Source organism: Rhinatrema bivittatum, chromosome 11 (assembly GCF_901001135.1).
Source record: "Rhinatrema bivittatum chromosome 11, aRhiBiv1.1, whole genome shotgun sequence".
Lineage (NCBI taxonomy): Eukaryota > Metazoa > Chordata > Amphibia > Gymnophiona > Rhinatrematidae > Rhinatrema > Rhinatrema bivittatum.
In genome coordinates, this window is record NC_042625.1 from 2553330 (window position 1) to 2571772 (window position 18443).

Here is an 18443-nt window from a genome sequence, read left to right on the forward strand (position 1 = left end):
ATGTTCTAATGTTCTAATAAGACTCCTTTTAGACTTGGTACAAGTCCACTGATCATTATCATCAGCACACAATATGCCAGATACAGATGACCTGGTGGAAGGGGCGCAATGGAGCAGCCTGCTAGGGACTTGCAAGGGAGGACTGCCAGGCCAATTAAATTGGACATTAAAAGTGAGGCTGGAAGAACCAGCCTCCAAACTAAGTACTTACCTGGAGAATTGTGGGCACGGTTTCATCCAAATCATTGTAGTAACTTGGCTGCTGGGTGAAGATATTTCCTACAAAAAGAGAGAACATTTCTTAAGACTAACTCACACCCGTAGTGCAGGAAAGAAACAAAAAAGACAGGGCAAACTAACTTTCCAGGCCTGTAGTCTGGCACTGATACACTGCATTAGAAAAAAGATTTGGCTGTCATGCCATTCCCTTTATGGCTATTAAAAGCTGAGAACACATCATTACCAAGTTTGTACACCTTGGTATATTGGGTTAATATTTTTGGCCCTATGTTAGAGTTTTATCAGACACAGAAAAGGAGAAACCATTTTGCAAACAGATCCTGTTTTGAACAGAATGAAGACATTTCATAAACATAATGGGATCTATTTTCAAATGTTTTGCCAGTCTATGACCATTTTAAAACAGGGCTAAAATATTTCTACAATATACTGAGAAATATAAACTTGTTAATGATATGTTCTTGGATTTTAATCTTAATGTTCATCAATTGCAGACAAGCCGGTTATGAAAACCGAGGCTGAGTTTACTGGCATCGGTCTTCATAACCGGCCGCCACGGCAGGTTGCATTAGCAAGGAGGAGCGTGCCCGCCTAATTTACATATTGCATGGTGCCCCTCTAGCGAAAATTATTGCATCGGCCCCTAAGTAAATAGTGTGTATTTGGCTGATAGGGGGGGTGTCTTTTGCAGTGATGTATGTGCCAACATTATAGAAACATAGAAACATAGAAATGACGGCAGAAGAAGACCAAATGGCCCATCCAGTCTGCCCAGCAAGCTTCACACATTTTTTTCTCTCATACTTATATGTTTCTCTTAGCTCTTGGTTCTATTTCCCTTGCACCCCCACCATTAATGCAGAGAGCGGTGATGGAGCTGCATCCAAGTGAAATATCTAGCTTGATTAGTTAGAGGTAGTAGGGGCAGTAACCGCTGCAATAAGCAAGCTACACCCATGCCCATTTGTTTTTACCCAGATTATCGGGCCAATCCTGTAAAGTGCGGCTGCGTTTACCCTGCTCCTAAGCCGCTTTTAACTCACGTTCCGGCCGCGTTAGCCCTTCCTGCGATCCCGAATCCCCTTTAACCTACTCCTACCGCGTCCTAAATTCCCCGGGTAACCCCTTCCGCCCGCGGCATGTATATTGCATGCAAACGAGCGAATTAGCGCGATATTGCATGCAAACGAGCGAATTAGCTATTCCCCTAGCATCCCGTAACCCGCGCCCCGACTAACGCTACCTTTCCCTGCCGCTTTGTCGCGCGTTTAACCTGCAAACTTACCGCCTACCCTGACCCAGGCGGTAGAGGCAGGGGTCAGGGTAGGTGGCAAGCTTTCCCCCAGCCCCCGCTCACCTGCCCCGGCCGCGATCATGGGTGCCGGTCTCCGTGGCAGCCCCAGTCCTCTCCCCTGCTCCCGAAGCCAAAAAAAAAAGCTTTTTTTTTTTTTTTGGCTTCGGGAGGAGGGGAGAGGACTGGGGCTGCCACGGAGACCGCTTTCCCCCGTGCAAGTAAGTTGTTTCGCCGCTTGTCTCTTCTCCCCCCTCCCGGAGCAGGGCGCGAAAAGCCGCCTTGCTCCGGGAGGAGGGGGGACACTGACAGCGGCGAAGCTTTCCCCCAGCCCGGACACCGGCGAAGCCAGAAGATAGCGGCGGAGAAACGGCGAAACGACTGTCAGTGTCCCCCCTCCTCTCGGAGCAGGGCGCGAAAAGCCACCTTGCTCCGGGAGGAGGGGGGACACTGACAGCGCACAAGCAGCGATGGAGAAACGGCGAAACGACTGTCAGTGTCCCCCCTCCTCTCGGAGCAGGGCGGAAAAGCCGCCTTGCTCCGGGAGGAGGGGGGACACTGACAGCGGCAAAACTTTCCCCCAGCCTGGACACCGGCAAAAAACTTACTTTTTTGCAGCCACGAGCACGAACACGATCTGGCCTGCCTTAGCTCCTCCCGACAAGATGGCCGCCTGCACGGGGAAAGCGTGCAATTGGCCGCTGAAGACGTGACGTCACGACATCACGTCTTGAGCGGCCAATTGTACTCTTTCCCCGTGCAGGCGGCCATCTTGTCGGGAGGAGCTATCGGAGCCAGATCTTCGCCTTCCTGCTCGTGGCTCATGGCTGCAAAATTGTAAGTTTTGCCGGTGTCCGGGCTGGGGGAAAGTTTTGCCGCTGTCAGTGTCCCCCCTCCTCCCGGAGCAAGGCGGCTTTTCGCGCCCTGCTCCGAGAGGAGGGGGGACACTGACAGTCGTTTCGCCGTTTCTCCGCCGCTGTCTTCTGGCTTCGCCGGTGTCCGGGCTGGGGGAAAGCTTCGTCGCTGTCAGTGTCCCCCTTCCTCCCGGAGCAAGGCAGCTTTTCGCGCCCTGCTCCGAGAGGAGGGGGGACACTGAAAAGTCCTTTCGCCGTTGCTTCTGCGCTGTCGCCGCCGTTGCTTCCTGGTATCTGTCATTTCAAATGACATTTGAAATGACAGATACCAGCGTGGCGTGAAGCCTTAGGCCCGCGCACCCAGGATCCTGTATAGGCGCTCTATCCAGTATCCTGGTTTGCGCGGGACTAAGGCTTTTCGGACGCGGCTTACATTTACATATAATTAGGCTTCAGGATCGCGCGGTAGGTGAGCTGCTCTGTGCGGGCGGTAACTGCGGGTGCCGTAGGCACTAACGCAGCTCTTCCTACCGCACGATACAGGATTGGCCCGTATGTTATACAGCCCTTATTGGTTGTTTATCTTCTCCCCTGCCATTGAAGCAGGGAGCTATGCTGGATATGCATCGAAAGTGAAGTATCAGGCACATTTGGTTTGGGGTAGTAACCGCCGTAACAAGCCAGCTATTCCCCGCTTTGTGAGTGTGAATCCTTTTTCCTTCTCCCCTGCCTTTGAAGTTATGCTGGATATGCGTGAAGTATCAGTTTTTCTTTTCCCCTGCCGTTGAAGCAGAGAGCTATGCTGGAAATTCGTGATGTATCAGACTTTCTCCCATGCCGTTGAAGCAGAGAGCCATGCTGGATATGCGTCGAGAGTGAAGTATCAGGCACATTTGGTTTGGGGTAGTAACCGCCGTAACAAGCCAGCTACTCCCCACTTTGTGAGTGCGAACCCTTTTTTCTTCTCCCCTGCCATTGAAGCAGAGAGCTCTGCTGGATGTGTGAAGTAACAGTTTTTCTTCTCCCCTGCCGTTGAAGCAGAGAACTATGCTGGATATGCATTGAAAGTGAAGTATAAGAATGGAGTGATCAAGCTAGTTGAAATGCATCAGGAATAGAGGAAGGTGGAGGTAGTAATTTGGTTATTTGGTTTGGGGTAGTAACTGCCGTAACAAGCCAGCTACTCCCGTCTTTGTGAGTGCAAATCCTTTTTTCCACATTTCCTCTTGCTGTTGAAGCTTAGAGTGATGTTGGAGTCACAGTAACCATGTGTATGTTTATTGAATAAGGGTATTGTCTCCAGGCAGTAGCCATCATTCTGGCGAGTCACCTACTCTTCATTGGCGGCCTCTTGACTTTATGGATCCACAGTGTTTATCCCACGCCCCTTTGAAGTCCTTCACAGTTCTGGTCTTCACCACTTCCTCCGGAAGGGCATTCCAGGCATCCACCACCCTCTCCGTGAAGAAATACTTCCTGACATTGGTTCTGAATCTTCCTCCCTGGAGCTTCAAATCGTGACCCCTGGTTCTGCTGATTTTTTTCCTACGGAACAGGTTTGTCGTTGTCTTTTGATCATTAAAACCTTTCAAGTATCTGAAAGTCTGTATCATATCACCTCTGCTCCTCCTTTCCTCCAGGGTGTACATATTTAGATTCTTCAATCTCTCCTCGTACGTCATCCGATGAAGATCCTCCACCTTCCTGGTCGCCCTTCTCTGTACCGCTTCCATCTTGTCTTTGTCTTTTTGTAGATACGGTCTCCAGAACTGAACACAGTATTATGGCTTCTAAAAGAACCTACAAGGACTATGGAATGTACCAAGCACATGAGAGACTATTAACTACAAAGTCAGTAGTTTCTCAGTCTTGTACCCTATATCACCATTTCCTCTCCTAGGAGAGTGAAGGTAGAGCTTGGAAAATACTAATAATGAAGTAAAAGCTACATGGCCAGAACACCAATAGATTGCCATTTGGCAAAGGAATCAATTAATACTCCAAATGCCTTTGATTCTATGGGTCGCAGGTAATGGAGCTTGAGCAAAAAATTGAAGACAAGTGCTCAGCAAGTACTTTATGTTCCAGAGACGAGCTGTTTCACTTCAGGATAAAGCTATCTATCTGGACTTCGGTTTCTTACTGGGGTATAAAGTTAATTTATTAAAGTCATAAATTATACCTCTTAAGAGGCTGCAGAAAATTGTAGGCAGCTAAATTGTCCATCGAGATAGAATTTTAATGGGTTAAAAACATTGGTAATTTTCTTATCACAGGTTAAGGCACTTCTTGAACTTAATCAGTGGCATTTGTTTGCTTCCTTCAGGGAAGATGCAAACTTCTGTTTGAGGGAGGTGGTATACAACTGAAAGTGGCAGAGGGGATTTACATGTTAACTAGCTGAGAATGAGTCAGACAATTAAAATGAACTAACTGTCCCAAGGCTTGTATTTGTTTTCTATGCTTCCAATTAACTTCCTGCTGCTGCTGCTTCTTTAACCTTGAATAGCACAATGCAGGGTTTCATTTCAAAACACAAAAAAGCCAGAATTAGCTTAAAAACCCTCCAAAGCTCAAGAGATGGTGAAGTTCCCAGATTTTTATTCACTGGACTACTTTATTTAATATTTTGGCCCAGTGGCACAATCCATCCCAGAGTCAAAACTAGATGGACTTGGAATGTGCTGACTCTCCATTTGGTTTTTCTCTCACTATGAAAAAAAACAGTGGCTTTCTGGTAAAAGATGGGGCCGGACACTTAGCTCACCTTGCAATATTTCAAATCCTGCCTCCTTTGGTATAAGGAAGGTTAAATGTTCACTGCTAGTTACCTTTTTCCAGCTTTACTCAGAAGGCTCTTTTATGATGTAGTATAATTTTCTTAAAGATTTTGATGTTACAGGTTTTCTGCTATTTGTTTTTTCCTCCCAGATATGAGCTTTTGTTCTCTCACAAGATAGATGCAATAGTTCACTAGGCCCTTGTCTGGGAATCGGGGCATGTATTATTTCATTGCAAAGCAACTGAAAATTTCTGGTGTCAAATTAATAACAAGATTTGCCAAATGTATTTATTTTATTTTCTCAGTATTGTGCTTATAGATGAACTGAGAATCTTTATTTTTGGCTTCACTCTTTCAGATTTAAATTTCCATTGTCATTTGCTTCTGCTCAAAAAAAGAAAGAAAAATCTGCTGCTATATGAGCTAACTGGACAATTCCTGTCTCCCGTTCTTTGGGTGAGTGGGCTAATGACAGAAAATGTGAGAGGAATGTGGCATGCTATGCAGATGATTTGGTCCCCAGTGAGTCGCAGCTTCTGTTTGACGAAGTAATAAGTGCTTGTTAACAGCAGTGGCACTTATAAAGCTTTTGAGGGTGTGCAAGGTTACCCAACATCACCAGAAGAGTAGGAAGGGGGAATATTCGGGGTTATGAGAGGCGGGCTGGAAACTTTCAGCTTTCCTTTTTATTTTCCCTTTCTGTGCTAAGAGCTTTTCTTTGATATATAATCTAAGGCTTTGAGTAATAATGTTGAGATTACTTACCTGATAATCTCCTTTTCCTTAGTGTATGCAGATGGACTCAAAACAAATGGGTATAGTGTGCTAGCAGTTGGAGACGGATCTGACGTCAGCACGGGTACATATACCCCCCCAGGAAGTGTAGCAAATCAGTAATCTTCCTTGCAAAAGCTGTAGCTGACCGATCAATTAAATGAACAGGATTACCCTGACCGATTGATAGTATCTGGAGACCGCCAGTGATCACAACCGGAAGGCGTCGACACCCGGCAGGGTGGATGGCCTATTATAAGAAAAACATGGTTTACCGTGAGTCGGTGAATTCCCATGTATACCGGCAGCCGGGCGGGATGCTGAATCCATCTGCATACACTAAGGAAAAGGAGATTATCAGGTAAGTAATCTCAACATTTCCTAGCGTGTAGCAGATGGACTCAAAACAAATGGGATGTACAAAAGCTACTCCCGGACTGGGTGGGAGGCTGCCCGAGGACCGTGTAGGATTGCCCTTGCAAATGCTGTGTCCTCCCTGGCCTGGACGTCCAGACGGTAGAATCTGGAGAAGGTATGGAGGGAGGACCATGTCGCCGCTTTACATATCTCTGCAGGCGACAGCAGCTTAGCTTCTACCCAAGAGGCCGAGTGTGCTCTGGTAGAATGAGCTTTGACCTGTAGAGGCGGTGGTTTTCCCGCCTCTATGTAGGCTACCTTCATAACTTCTTTAATCCAGCGGGCGATGGTTGGCCGTGAGGCCGCTTCCCCTTGCTTCTTCCTGCTGTGCAGGACGAACAGGTGGTCCGTCTTTCGTACTGCTTCTGAAGTTTCCAGGTATCTGGATAGCAGTCTGCTGATCTCGAGATGGCGTAGCATTCGACCTTCCTCCGACTTCTTCAAACCTTCTGTGGTAGGCAAGGATATGGTTTGGTTGAGGTGAAAGTGTGAGACCACCTTTGGTAAAAAGGATGGCACTGTGCGAAGATGGATAGCCTCTGGAGTGATTCTGAGAAATGGATCACGACAGGATAGTGCTTGTAGCTCTGAGATGCGGCGTGCGGAACACACAGCCAGCAAGAACACCATCTTCAAGGTTAGCAAACGGAGGGACAGGCCTCGAAGGGGCCTGAAGGCTGATCCCGCCAAAAATTCCAATACTAGGTTGAGATTCCACAAGGGCACTGGCCACTTCAGTGGCGGGCGAATGTGTTTGACTCCTTTCAGGAAACGTGAGACGTCTGGGTGTTTGGCAATGGTGTTGCCGTCACTCCTGGGACCGTAGCAAGACAGCGCTGCTACCTGAACCTTGATGGAGCTGAGGGACAGACCCTTCTGAAGTCCATCTTGTAGGAAGTCCAAAATGATAGGAATCTTAGCGGCATGCGAGTTGGTGCCGTCAGAGTCGCACCAGGCTTCAAAAACTCTCCAGATCCTGATATATGTTAGGGATGTGGAGAACTTGCGTGCTCGGAGGAGTGTATCTATAACTGGCTCCGAGTATCCCCTTTTCTTCAGTCGAGCCCTCTCAATGGCCAGACCGTAAGAGAGAATTGAGCCGGATCCTCGTGGAGGATGGGACCTTGCTGCAGCAGGTCCCTGTAGGGAGGCAGAGGTAGAGGGTTCCCCACCAGTAGTCTTCTCATGTCTGCGTACCAGGGTCTTCTTGGCCAGTCCGGGGCCACTAGAAGAACTAGGCCTCTGTGTCGCTGAATCCTGTGTACAATGGCGTCCAGCAGGGGCCATGGAGGAAAGGCGTATAACAGGATCCCCTGAGGCCACGGCTGTACCAGGGCATCGATCCCCTGAGCCCGAGGGTCCCGTCTGCGGCTGAAATATCTGGGTACTTGAGCGTTGGACCTGTCTGCTAAGAGGTCCATGGCTGGCATCCCCCATTGATCCACAATTATCTGAAAGGCTGTGGGTGACAGCTGCCACTCCCCCGGGTTTAGGCTTTCTCTGCTGAGGAAGTCTGCCGTCGTGTTGTCCTTCCCGGCAATGTGGACGGCGGAGATGTCCTGGAGATTTGCTTCTACCCAAATCATCAGGGGAGCTATTTCCAGGGATACCTGTTGGCTTCTGGTTCCACCCTGATGATTGATGTATCCCACCGTGGTGGCATTGTCTGACATCACTCTGACCGCTCTGTCGCGAAGTCTGTGGGCAAATCGCAGGCACGCTAGCCTGACTGCCCGTGCCTCTAGTCGGTTGATGTTCCACCGCCCTTGGGCGGTGAGTTCCTCACAGTGTGCTCCCCATCCGTTCAGGCTGGCATCTGTGGTGAGCAGGATCCAGGTTGGGGAGGACATTCTTGACCCCCGGCTCATGTGGCCGGGCTGCAACCACCACCGTAGCTGATACCGCACTCTGGCCGGTAGAAGTAGGCGTACGGTGTAGTTCTGTGATCGTGGGCTCCATCGAGATAGAAGGGCGCGTTGCAATGGTCTCATATGAGCCCGCACCCAGGGCTCCACTTCCAGAGTGGATGCCATGAGGCCGAGGACCTGAAGGTAATCTCGAGCTGTGGGCCGGCTGGCGCTCAGCAGGGCCTGCAGATGACTCTGGAGTTTTGATTTTCTCTTGGAGGTCAGGCTGACCTTGTCTTCTCGGGTGTCGAATCGGACCCCTAGGTATTCCAGCGACTGGGACGGCTGTAGGGAGCTCTTGTTTAAGTTGACTACCCATCCGAGGCTCTCCAGAAGGGCTATAACTCTGTTGGTTGCCCGGTGGCTCTCCTCCGGTGACTTTGCCCTGATCAGCCAATCGTCCAGGTAGGGATGGACGAGAATTCCTTCCTTCCTGAGTGCCGCCGCCACGACTACTATTACCTTGGTAAAGATCCGCGGCGCGGTGGCTAACCCGAAGGGCAAAGCTCGGAACTGGAAGTGCTGATTCAGGACTTTGAAGCGTAAATAGCGCTGGTGATCCCGATGGATTGGGATACGCAGGTAAGCTTCCGACAGATCTAGGGAGGTGAGAAACTCCCCCGGCTGTACTGAATTCTTGACTGACCGCAGAGTTTCCATGCGAAAGCTGGGGACCCGGTAGGTGTCAGTTGACGGACTTGAGGTCCAGGACGGGCCTGAAAGTGCCCTCCTTCTTGGGTACTATGAAATAAATGGAATAATGCCCAGAATTCACCTCTCCCGCAGGTACTGGGATTATGGCTTTTAGGGTCAGGAGCCTCTGTAAGGTCACTTCTAGTGCCGCTGCCTTGAGCGGTGAACAAGGAGATTCCACAAACTTGTTTAGTGGAAGCTGAAGAAAATCCAGGTAATATCCTTCTCGGATGATGGCAAGGACCCACTGGTCCGAAGTGGTCTCGACCCACCTGCGGTAGAAGAGGGTTAGCCTGCCCCCTATGGCTGCTACCCCCGGATGGGTCGGCTGATTGTCATTGCGGGTTGCGGCCGGGGCCAGAACCCGAGCCGGTTCTCTTCTTGTTGCGCTTAGCCCGAAAGGGCTGGTTCCTGGTCTGGGAACGAGGCGCTCGATAGAGAGTCCTGTAAGGGTTGAAGCGCTGAGAAGTTCTACCTCTAGATGGCCTAGAAAAAGAACGTTGACTCCTTCTCGCCCTGTCTTCTGGCAGACGGGGTAATGGAGAGGCACCCCCCATTTAGTAGCCCAGTTCTTGAGATCGCTGCCGAACAGTAAGGAACCCTTCAAGGGCATTCTTGTGAGTCGTGTTTTGGAGGACAAGTCGGCTGCCCAATTGCGTAGCCAAAGCTGTCTCCTGGCTGCCACTGAGGAGGACACTCCCTTGGCTGCCGTACGGACGAGGTCAGAGGCTGCGTCAGTGAGAAATGCGAGAGCTGATTCCACGTCTGCTCCCTGGGTGTTGTTTCTCACCTGTGATAAACAGGAATGCGTCACCACGGTGCAGCAGGTCGCGATTCGTAGGGACGTGGCTGCTACCTCAAAAGCTTGTTTCAGAATGGTGTCCATGTGGTCATGCGAATCCCTGAGGGCCGCTCCCCCCTCCACAGGAATGGTGGTGTGCTTCACTATTGCGTTAACAATGGCATCTACCCTGGGGCACGCCAGCAGCTCCTTGGACGCCGGATCCAGCGGGTACATGCCTGCCAAGGCCCGACCCCCTTTGAATGAGGCCTCCGGTGCCTTCCATTCCAGATCGATTAGCTGCTGTGCTGCTTGTAGAAAGGGAAAATGGTGAGCAGGTTGGCGCAGGCCCTCTAACAGGGGGTTCATTTTAGGGTCCCCTGGAGCCTCCTGGCCCGGAATGGCCAGTTCCAATAGGCAGTGTGAGACCAGGCCTGAAAGATCCTCTTTCCGAAAGAAGCGCCTCATAGTCCGATATGGCTCTATCTCCGAGGGAAGTTCACCCTCCTCGGGGGGCTCCTCACTATCCTGGGAGCAATCCGAATCCCCATAATCGGGGCTGTCGGGAGGCGAGTGGCTGCACCTAGGTCTCGAGGGACCAGGTACCTGATCCACCGGAAGATCCATTCGGGGAGCAGACTGCATCTGGACAAAGGCGTGAATCCCCTTGAATAATTCCACCCAGGAAAGCGAAGCCGGATCTGGCCGTAGGGGCACCAGGTCTCTCGGGTTCCCTGGTTGCTCGCTGCGGCCCGCGAAGTCCGGTGTGCTCCCTAAGGAACTGCTGGGCTGGGGCCGGTCCTGTCCTGGAACTCCCATGGCCTCCTCACATTGGACACATAGTGAGTCTGCTCTCTCGCTCTGTGTAGCTCTGAGGCTGCATGCTGAGCAGAGGCTTAGAGCTTTCATGCCAGATTCTGGAGGTGCCAGCCCTGCGGCCGCATGGGCTTTCTTATGCTCCATTCGCCTGAAATCCGGTGTCGCCCAATAAGTGCGCCTAACAAGAGCGCTTAACAGCATGCGCCTATACACGGGCGTCTTAGAAGCGTGCGCCTATCCACGGGCGTCTTATAAACGTGCGCCTATCCACGGGCGGCTTATAAACGTGCGCCTATACACGGGCGGCTTATAAACGTGCGCCTATACACGGGCGGCCTATAACCGTGCGCCTATCGCGTGCGCTAACAACATGCGCCTATCGCGTGCGCTAACAACATGCGCCTATCGCGCGCGCTTAGCTCAGTAGTGAGCGCTCAGCGGCGAAGTTGAGCAGGCAGGCAAAATGGCAACCTCCTTGGCGTGCTGCCCCTTAGGCAGGCCCAGTGAATCCACACTTCCTCGGAGACCAAGTAAAGATATACGCCTTACCTTGTCTTCGGCGCTTCCCGGTTGCAACCCGGGCGGTCTCCGGCTGCGGGGGGAGTATACCTTCAACCGCTGCGCATAAGGAAGTGCGCCTGCTGCCTCTAGGCCGCGCCCGAACTCGTCTCGCTCGGGGGCCAAGCCGCGCCCGAGCCCTTCTCACTTGGGGGCTAGGTCCCTGCCGCGAACCGGCCACCGGACCGAGGCACTTACATCCGAGGGTACCACGGAAGTCAGCTCGGGAAAACTCAACTGGGTGAGGGCCTCACCACAGGAGTGCGGGGCTAGTCTTCAATAGGTTTCTTCTAGGAATTTAGTCGTTAGAATTTGGAAACACGCTCAGCGAGCGTGAGGTAGCTCCAAACTGCTTTGGAGACGGAAATTACTGATTTGCGGCACTTCCTGTGGGGGTATATGTACCCGTGCTGACGTCAGATCCGTCTCCAACTGCTAGCACGAGCAAACTATACCCATTTGTTTTGAGTCCATCTGCTACACGCTAGGAAATGCAATGTTCGTAGCATGTTGCAACACTATTTAGAAAATCAATAAAATCTAACTTTCAAAATAACCACAAAACAAATAGAAAAAACATCTGCTCTGTTTACAGTTTTAAATTACAAAACAGTAAAATCTGAATATGAAGCATGGGAGCAATGATCCCTGGAAGCTGAGTGCATGCATGCATGTCTTGAAACCAGCGTACTTAGGAAAACAGAGCACGCAAGAGTTGAGGAACATGATGCACAAATTTGTACACTACGATGCACATGAGAACCTTTTTGCATGCACAACCCACACACAAAAAAAAAATGTAGAGGAGAAGAATGCCTGGGAGATGTTCTTTCTGGAGCAGATACCCACGGAATAATAGAATTATCACTTCCTAGTGATGTCCCCCAGTTATCTGCTGAGATTAGTTCAGGACATATCACAATTTAGTATCCAGGAGAACAAAAGATACAGCACCGGGAAGGGGATACACTGGGAAGAAGGGATAAAAAAAATATTATAGCTAACCAATCATCTTCTGGAGTAGTGCACTGTTGCCCTTCCCGAAAAGCACACACAGGTCCAGAAGTTTTGGGATATCAAAAAGGAAATTATCATATAGAATTTCTCCAAACACAGATGGTGTAATGAAATGATCCTAAAAAAAAGGAGAGAAGAAAATACATGAAATATAAAAAAGGTACAGTAGGAGTTTAATAAAATAAAGTGTGAGGAGGTGGTAGAAAGGACACACATGCTCTGGGATATGGAAGGCTCATAGGTATAGGCCAAATCAAATCAGGGAAAAATGTAGCCTGGGTTATAGATGGACACTGCAGGTGAAAGGCCAATCAGAGCAGCAACTGCCAGAAACAGAGCAATGAAAATATAAAACCACAGTGCTCAGAGTCAGAGTCTCCCTGCATGAGGTGCTCTCTCTCTCTCTGACCCTATGTAATGGCATCTGCAGTGGGAGGAAATACATACTTTGGATTCCTTGTGCGTGGATATTCTGAGAAAGGTCAGGAAGACACTGCGCTGAAGATGCTCCTGCATGCGCACTACTGCTGGAGGGGCATCCACCAGCTCGTCAAACCGTCGAGGGGCGTAACACAGGTAGGAATCCAGGCACTTCTGCAAGGTCTCATCAAATATCACCTACCACAAAACAAAGGCAGTCAGCCAGAAAGAAAAGCATACAGCTTTATTCAAAATAGGACTTTTTCCCAATTGTCTTTCTGGAAAAAATTCTTTATTCAATAAAGCCCATGGTGTGGGAGAAAAAAATAATGCGGCAAAGTATTGCTTTGCACAGACAGAAAACAGCATCAAAGCCTGAGAAACAAACAGCATATTTCTGACTATCTGTACCTAACGAAATTCATATACTCCGGACCCCTGCATAAGAACCTGGCAAGTACCCAAAAACTAAGTCTATTCCATGTTACCGTTGCTAGTAACAGCAGTGGCTAATTTCTAAGTCAACTTAATTAATTAATTAATTAATAGCAGGCAATGGACTTACATAAGAACATAAGAAAATGCCATACTGGGTCAGACCAAGGGTCCATCAAGCCCAGCATCCTGTTTCCAACAGTGGCCAATCCAGGCCATAAGAACCTGGCAAGTACCCAAAAACTAAGTCTATTCCAAGTTACCATTACTAATGGCAGTGGCTATTCTCTAAGTGAACTTAATAGCAGGTAATGGACTTCTCCTCCAAGAACTTATCCAATCCTTTTTTTAAACACAGCTACACTAACTGCACTAACCACATCCTTTGGCAACAAATTCCAGAGTTTAATTGTGCGTTGAGTGAAAAAGAACTTTCTCCGATTAGTTTAGTTTTAAATGTGCCACATGCTAACTTCATGGAGTGCCCCCTAGTCTTTCTATTATCCGAAAGCGTAAATAAGCAATTCACATCTACCCGTTCTAAACCTCTCATGATTTTAAACACCTCTATCATATCCCCCCTCAGCCATCTCTTCTCCAAGCTGAAAAGTCCTGACCTCTTTAGTCTTTCGTCATTGGGGAGCTGTTCCATTCCCTTTATCATTTTGGTTGCCCTTCTCTATACCTTCTTGATCGCAATTATATCTTTTTTGAGATGCGGCGACCAGAATTGTACACAGTATTCAAGGTGCAGTTTCACCATGGAGCGATACAGAGGCATTATGACATTTTCCATTTTATTCACCATTCCCTAAAAATTCCCAACATTCTGTTTGCTTGTTTGACTGCTGCAGCACACTGAACCGATGATTTCAATGTGTAATCCACTATGACGCCTAGATCTCTTTCTTGGGTGGTAGCTCCTAATATGGAACCTAACATTGTGTAACTATAGCATGGGTTATTTTTCCCTATATGCATCACCTTCCACTTATCCATTTTAAATTTCACCTGCCATTTGAATGCCCAATTTTCCAGTCTCACAAGGTCTTCCTGCAATTTATCACAATCTGCTTGTGATTTAACTACTCTGAACAATTTTGTATCACCTGCAAATTTGATTACCTCACTCGTCGTATTTCTTTCCAGATCATTTATAAATATATTGAAAAGTAAGGGTCCCAATACAGATCCCTGAGGCACTCCACTGCCCACTCCCTTCCACTGAGAAAATTGTCCATTTAATCCTACTCTCTGTTTCCTGTCTTTTAACCAGTTTGTAATCCACGAAAGGACATCGCCACCTATCCCATGACTTTTTACTTTTCCTAGAAGCCTCTCATGAGGAACTTTATTTATTTATTTATAACTTTTATAAACCGGCATTCGTAAAAAACATCATGTCGGTTTACAGACAACTGAGAAAGGAAATTACAATGATAGGTGGAGGAAGGATAGATAGTTAAAAGGTAAATTAACTTTACTGTAGAGCCAACGGGTGCCACAGTTATTAAATGAGATTACATATGGTTAACCAAGTTAGACATAATTAATTATATACAAGAGGTGACAGTGTAGGGGATAGGGCGGGGGGAAGGGGATGGCGATGGGAAGGAGAGATGGTGACTGAATATCGGAAGCCATATATTGGATGGGGGGTGGTGAAGGAGAGGGTGGGGAGGTGTTTGGGGGGGCAGGGGGAAACTGTACAGGGGAGGGGGAAATAATGAGTGAGGAGAAGTCTCATGCTATGATTGAGAGGCGTTGGGATAGGCCTGTTTAAATAACCAGGTCTTGATTCCTTTTTTGAATTAAGTAAGTGATGGTTCTAGTCGGAGCTCAGTGGGGAGGGAGTTCCAGAGGGTGGGGCCGGCGATGGAGAAGGCTCTCACTCTGGTGTTTGTGAGGTGAGCAATTTTGAGTGAAGGGGTGTGGAGGGTGCCAGCAAGGGAGTTTCTGGTAGGGCGGTTGGCCTGGTGGAAGTGTGGCATATCTTCGATCCAGGGGGAATTATTTTTGTATAGCGTGTTATGTATGATAGTGAGTGTTTTGTATTGAGAGCGATAGGTGATTGGGAACCAGTGGAGGTTTTGTAGTATGGGAGTAATACGATCAGTCTTTCTTGAGTTTGTAAGGATGCGAGCCATGGCGTTTTGTAAGATTTGGAGGGGTTTGATTGTGGAAGCTGGAAGGCCTATTAGCAGTGAGTTGCAATAGTCAAGTTTTGATAGTATAGTGGTTTGCATAACAGTACGGAAGTCATGTGCGTGGAGGAGAGGCTTAAGTTTTTTGAGGGTTTGGAGTTTATAGAAGCCCCCTTTTAGGAGCGATTTGATGTGGGATTTGAAGCTTAGTTGTGTATCTAAGGAGACTCCTAGATCTCTGACAGTGGGCGGAAGTGTGAGATTTTGTGAAGTGTTTTGTTGCATTTGGTGGATGGATAAGCTGGGTTGATTAGTAATAATAAGGATTTCGGTTTTTGAAGTATTGAGTGCAAGGTGTAGGTTGGAAAGGAGGGAGTTGATAGATGCAAGGCATGTCTCCCAGAAGTGCAGGGTTTCGTTGAGGGATTTTTGGATGGGGATAAGTATTTGTACGTCGTCAGCGTACAAGAAGAATTTTAGTCCCAGTTTAGATAATAGGTGGCAAAGAGGGAGTAGATAGATGTTAAAGAGGGTGGAGGAAAGGGAGGAGCCCTGGGGTACGTCTTGTGAAAGAGGAATGTGTGTGGATTCGGATTTATCAAGTTTGACTAAATACTTTCTGTGGTCAAGGTAAGAGGAGAACCATGATAGGGCTGTGTTAGAGATGCCTATCTCTGCTAAGCGTGATATTAAGATTTTGTGGTTCACCGTATCGAAAGCTGCTGAGATATCTAAGAGGGCTAGAATGTATGATTGGCCGTGGTCCATGCCTTTTAGGATGGTGTCTGTTATTGCAAGTAGGAGCTTTTCCGTGCTTCGGTTTTTGCGAAAGCCGTACTGGGCGGGGTGGAGGATATTGTTATCTTCTAGGAAGTCGCCTTCTGAAAATCCAAGTACACTACATCTACCATTCTACCGGTTCACCTTTATCCACTTATTTATTATCGCCTTTAAAAAAGTGAAGCAGATTTGTGAGGCAAGACTTGCCTTGGATAAAGCCATGCTGACTTTGTTCCATTAAACCATGTCTTTCTATATGTTCTGTGATTTTGATGTTTAGAACATTTTCCACTATTTTTCCTGGCACTGAAGTCAGGCTAACCGGTCTGTAGTTTCCCGGATCGCCTCTGGAGCCCTTTTAAAATATTGGAGTTACATTAGCTATCCTCCAGTCTTCAGGTACAATGGATGATTTTAATGATAGGTTACAAAGTTTTACTAATAGGTCTGAAATCTCATTTTTTTAGTTCCTTCAGAACTCTGGGGTGTATAACATCTGGTCCAGTTTGTTAATCAGGTCTACCACATCTTCTAGGTTCACCGTGATTTGGTTCAGTCCATCTGAATCATTACCCATGAAAACCTTCTCCAGTACATCTTCAGTAAACACCGAAGCAAAGAAATCATTTAATCTTTCCACGATGGCCTTATCTTCTCTAAGTGCCCCTTTAACCCCTCAATCATCTAAAGGTCCAACTGACTCCCTTCACAGGCTTTCTGCTTTGGATATATTTAAAAAATTTTTACTGTGAGTTTTTGCCTCTACGGCCAACTTCTTTTCAAATTCTCTCTTAGCCTGTCTTATCAATGTCTTATATTTAACTTGCCAACGTTTATGCATTATCCTATTTTCTTCTGTTGGATCCTTCTTCCAATTTTGAATGAAGATCTTTTGGCTAAAATAGCTTCACCTCCCCTTTTAACCATGCCGGTAATCGTTTTGCCTTCTTTCCACCTTTCTTAATGTGTGGAATACATCTGGATTGTGCTTCTAGGATGGTATTTTTTTTTTAACAATAACCATGCCTCTTGCACACTTTTTACTTTTGTAGCTGTTCCTTTCAGTTTTTTTCTAACTATTTTTCTCATTTTATCAAAGTTTCCCTTTTGAAAGTTTAGCACAAGAGCAGTGGATATGCTTACTGTCCCCCTTCCAGTCATTAAATCAAATTTGATCATATTATGATCACTATTGCCAAGCGGCCCCACCACCGTTACCTCTCTCACCAAATCCTGTGCTGCTCTGAGAATTAGATCTAAAATTGCTCCCTCTCTCGTCGGTTCCTGAACCAATTGCTCCATAAAGCTGTCATTTATTCCATCCAGGAACGTTATCTCTCTAGCGTGACCCGATGATACATTTACCCAGTCAATATTGGGCTAATTGAAGTCTCCCATTATTACCGCACTACCAATTTGGTTAGCTTCTCTAATTTCTCTTAGCATTTCACTGTCCGTCTCACCATCTTGACCAGGTGGACGGTAGTATACCCTATCACTATAGTCTTCCCCGACACACAAGGGATTTTTACCCATAAAGATTCAATTTTTTTTTTGTAATTGTATGTTTATTGACATAAATACCAGTACACATTTCCATAGAACAGTAGGCAATGCTGGCTAATACAAATACAATCTAGCCCATAGTAGAAAACCAGCAACCAACATTGCAATAAACAAGCAGTCAAGAATACTCATGTCTATTATAACCCCCGTGGGAGAACCACCCTTGAGGTGCCTCCCCACCCCTAGAACCCCTATAACAAAATCCCCATCCCCCCGTCACCTCTTCCCCCCCCCCCCCCCCATTCCCATTCCCGCTAACTTGTTCCTGCTGAGCTCGGTAAGGTGGAATCAGACCAGTGTGTGTAAAAATGCCAAACTTTGCCCAATTTGGCCATATTATCTCTACGAATTGCCATCAGATACTCCATATAATAGATCCATTTCAATCTCCTCAGGATATCAGACAGAGTAGGGGAACTAGGATCCTTCCACCGCATGGCAATTTCACCCTGCACCGCATGCGCCACTGCCCGGAGCAGTAGACTATGCATATGAGTGTCTTGCGTAACTGGAATGTGGAGCAAAACTTCCTTCGGGTGAAAGACGACAGGCACATCCACCAGATCCCCAAACCATTTTTCCACTTGACCCCAGAGGGCACGAATCCCGGGACACGTCCACCACATGTGGTAAAAATCTCCCTCCAGCCCACAATTCCGCCAACATAACGAATCCTGTCTAAGCCCCATCTTATACAGCTTATAGGGGGTAAGATGCCACCGGAACAACATCTTGTAACCATTTTCCACCATAGAAGCTGACGTAGACGACCGTCCCACAGCGGAAAAACATGTTTCCCATTCCGCCTCGGATAAGGGGCCTCCCAAGTCTTTTTCCCAAGCTTTCACATGAGTGGGCTGGCCCTTCAGCGCTCCATTCAAGACAGTATAAAGCTTGGAATTACCCCCCGTATCGTATGTGCAATAGCACAATAGCCTTCCAGTAGCGTCCTCCCTTTGAGCAAG

General features: G+C 47.8%; 1 protein-coding gene across 6 annotated transcripts in view; it reads right to left on the minus strand.

The window, feature by feature from the left end:
• The window catches only part of ASCC2 (activating signal cointegrator 1 complex subunit 2), a 164474-nt gene that overhangs the window by 125424 nt on the left and 20607 nt on the right, over window positions 1-18443 (minus strand). For all 6 annotated transcript variants that reach the window (XM_029619475.1, XM_029619479.1, XM_029619474.1 and 3 more), the window contains 3 exons: window positions 12581-12751; window positions 12122-12251; window positions 212-279 (listed from right to left, as the gene is read on the minus strand). In XM_029619475.1, the coding sequence (XP_029475335.1) occupies window positions 212-279; window positions 12122-12251; window positions 12581-12751 (369 nt within the window). The remainder of the gene's footprint in view (window positions 1-211; window positions 280-12121; window positions 12252-12580; window positions 12752-18443) is intronic.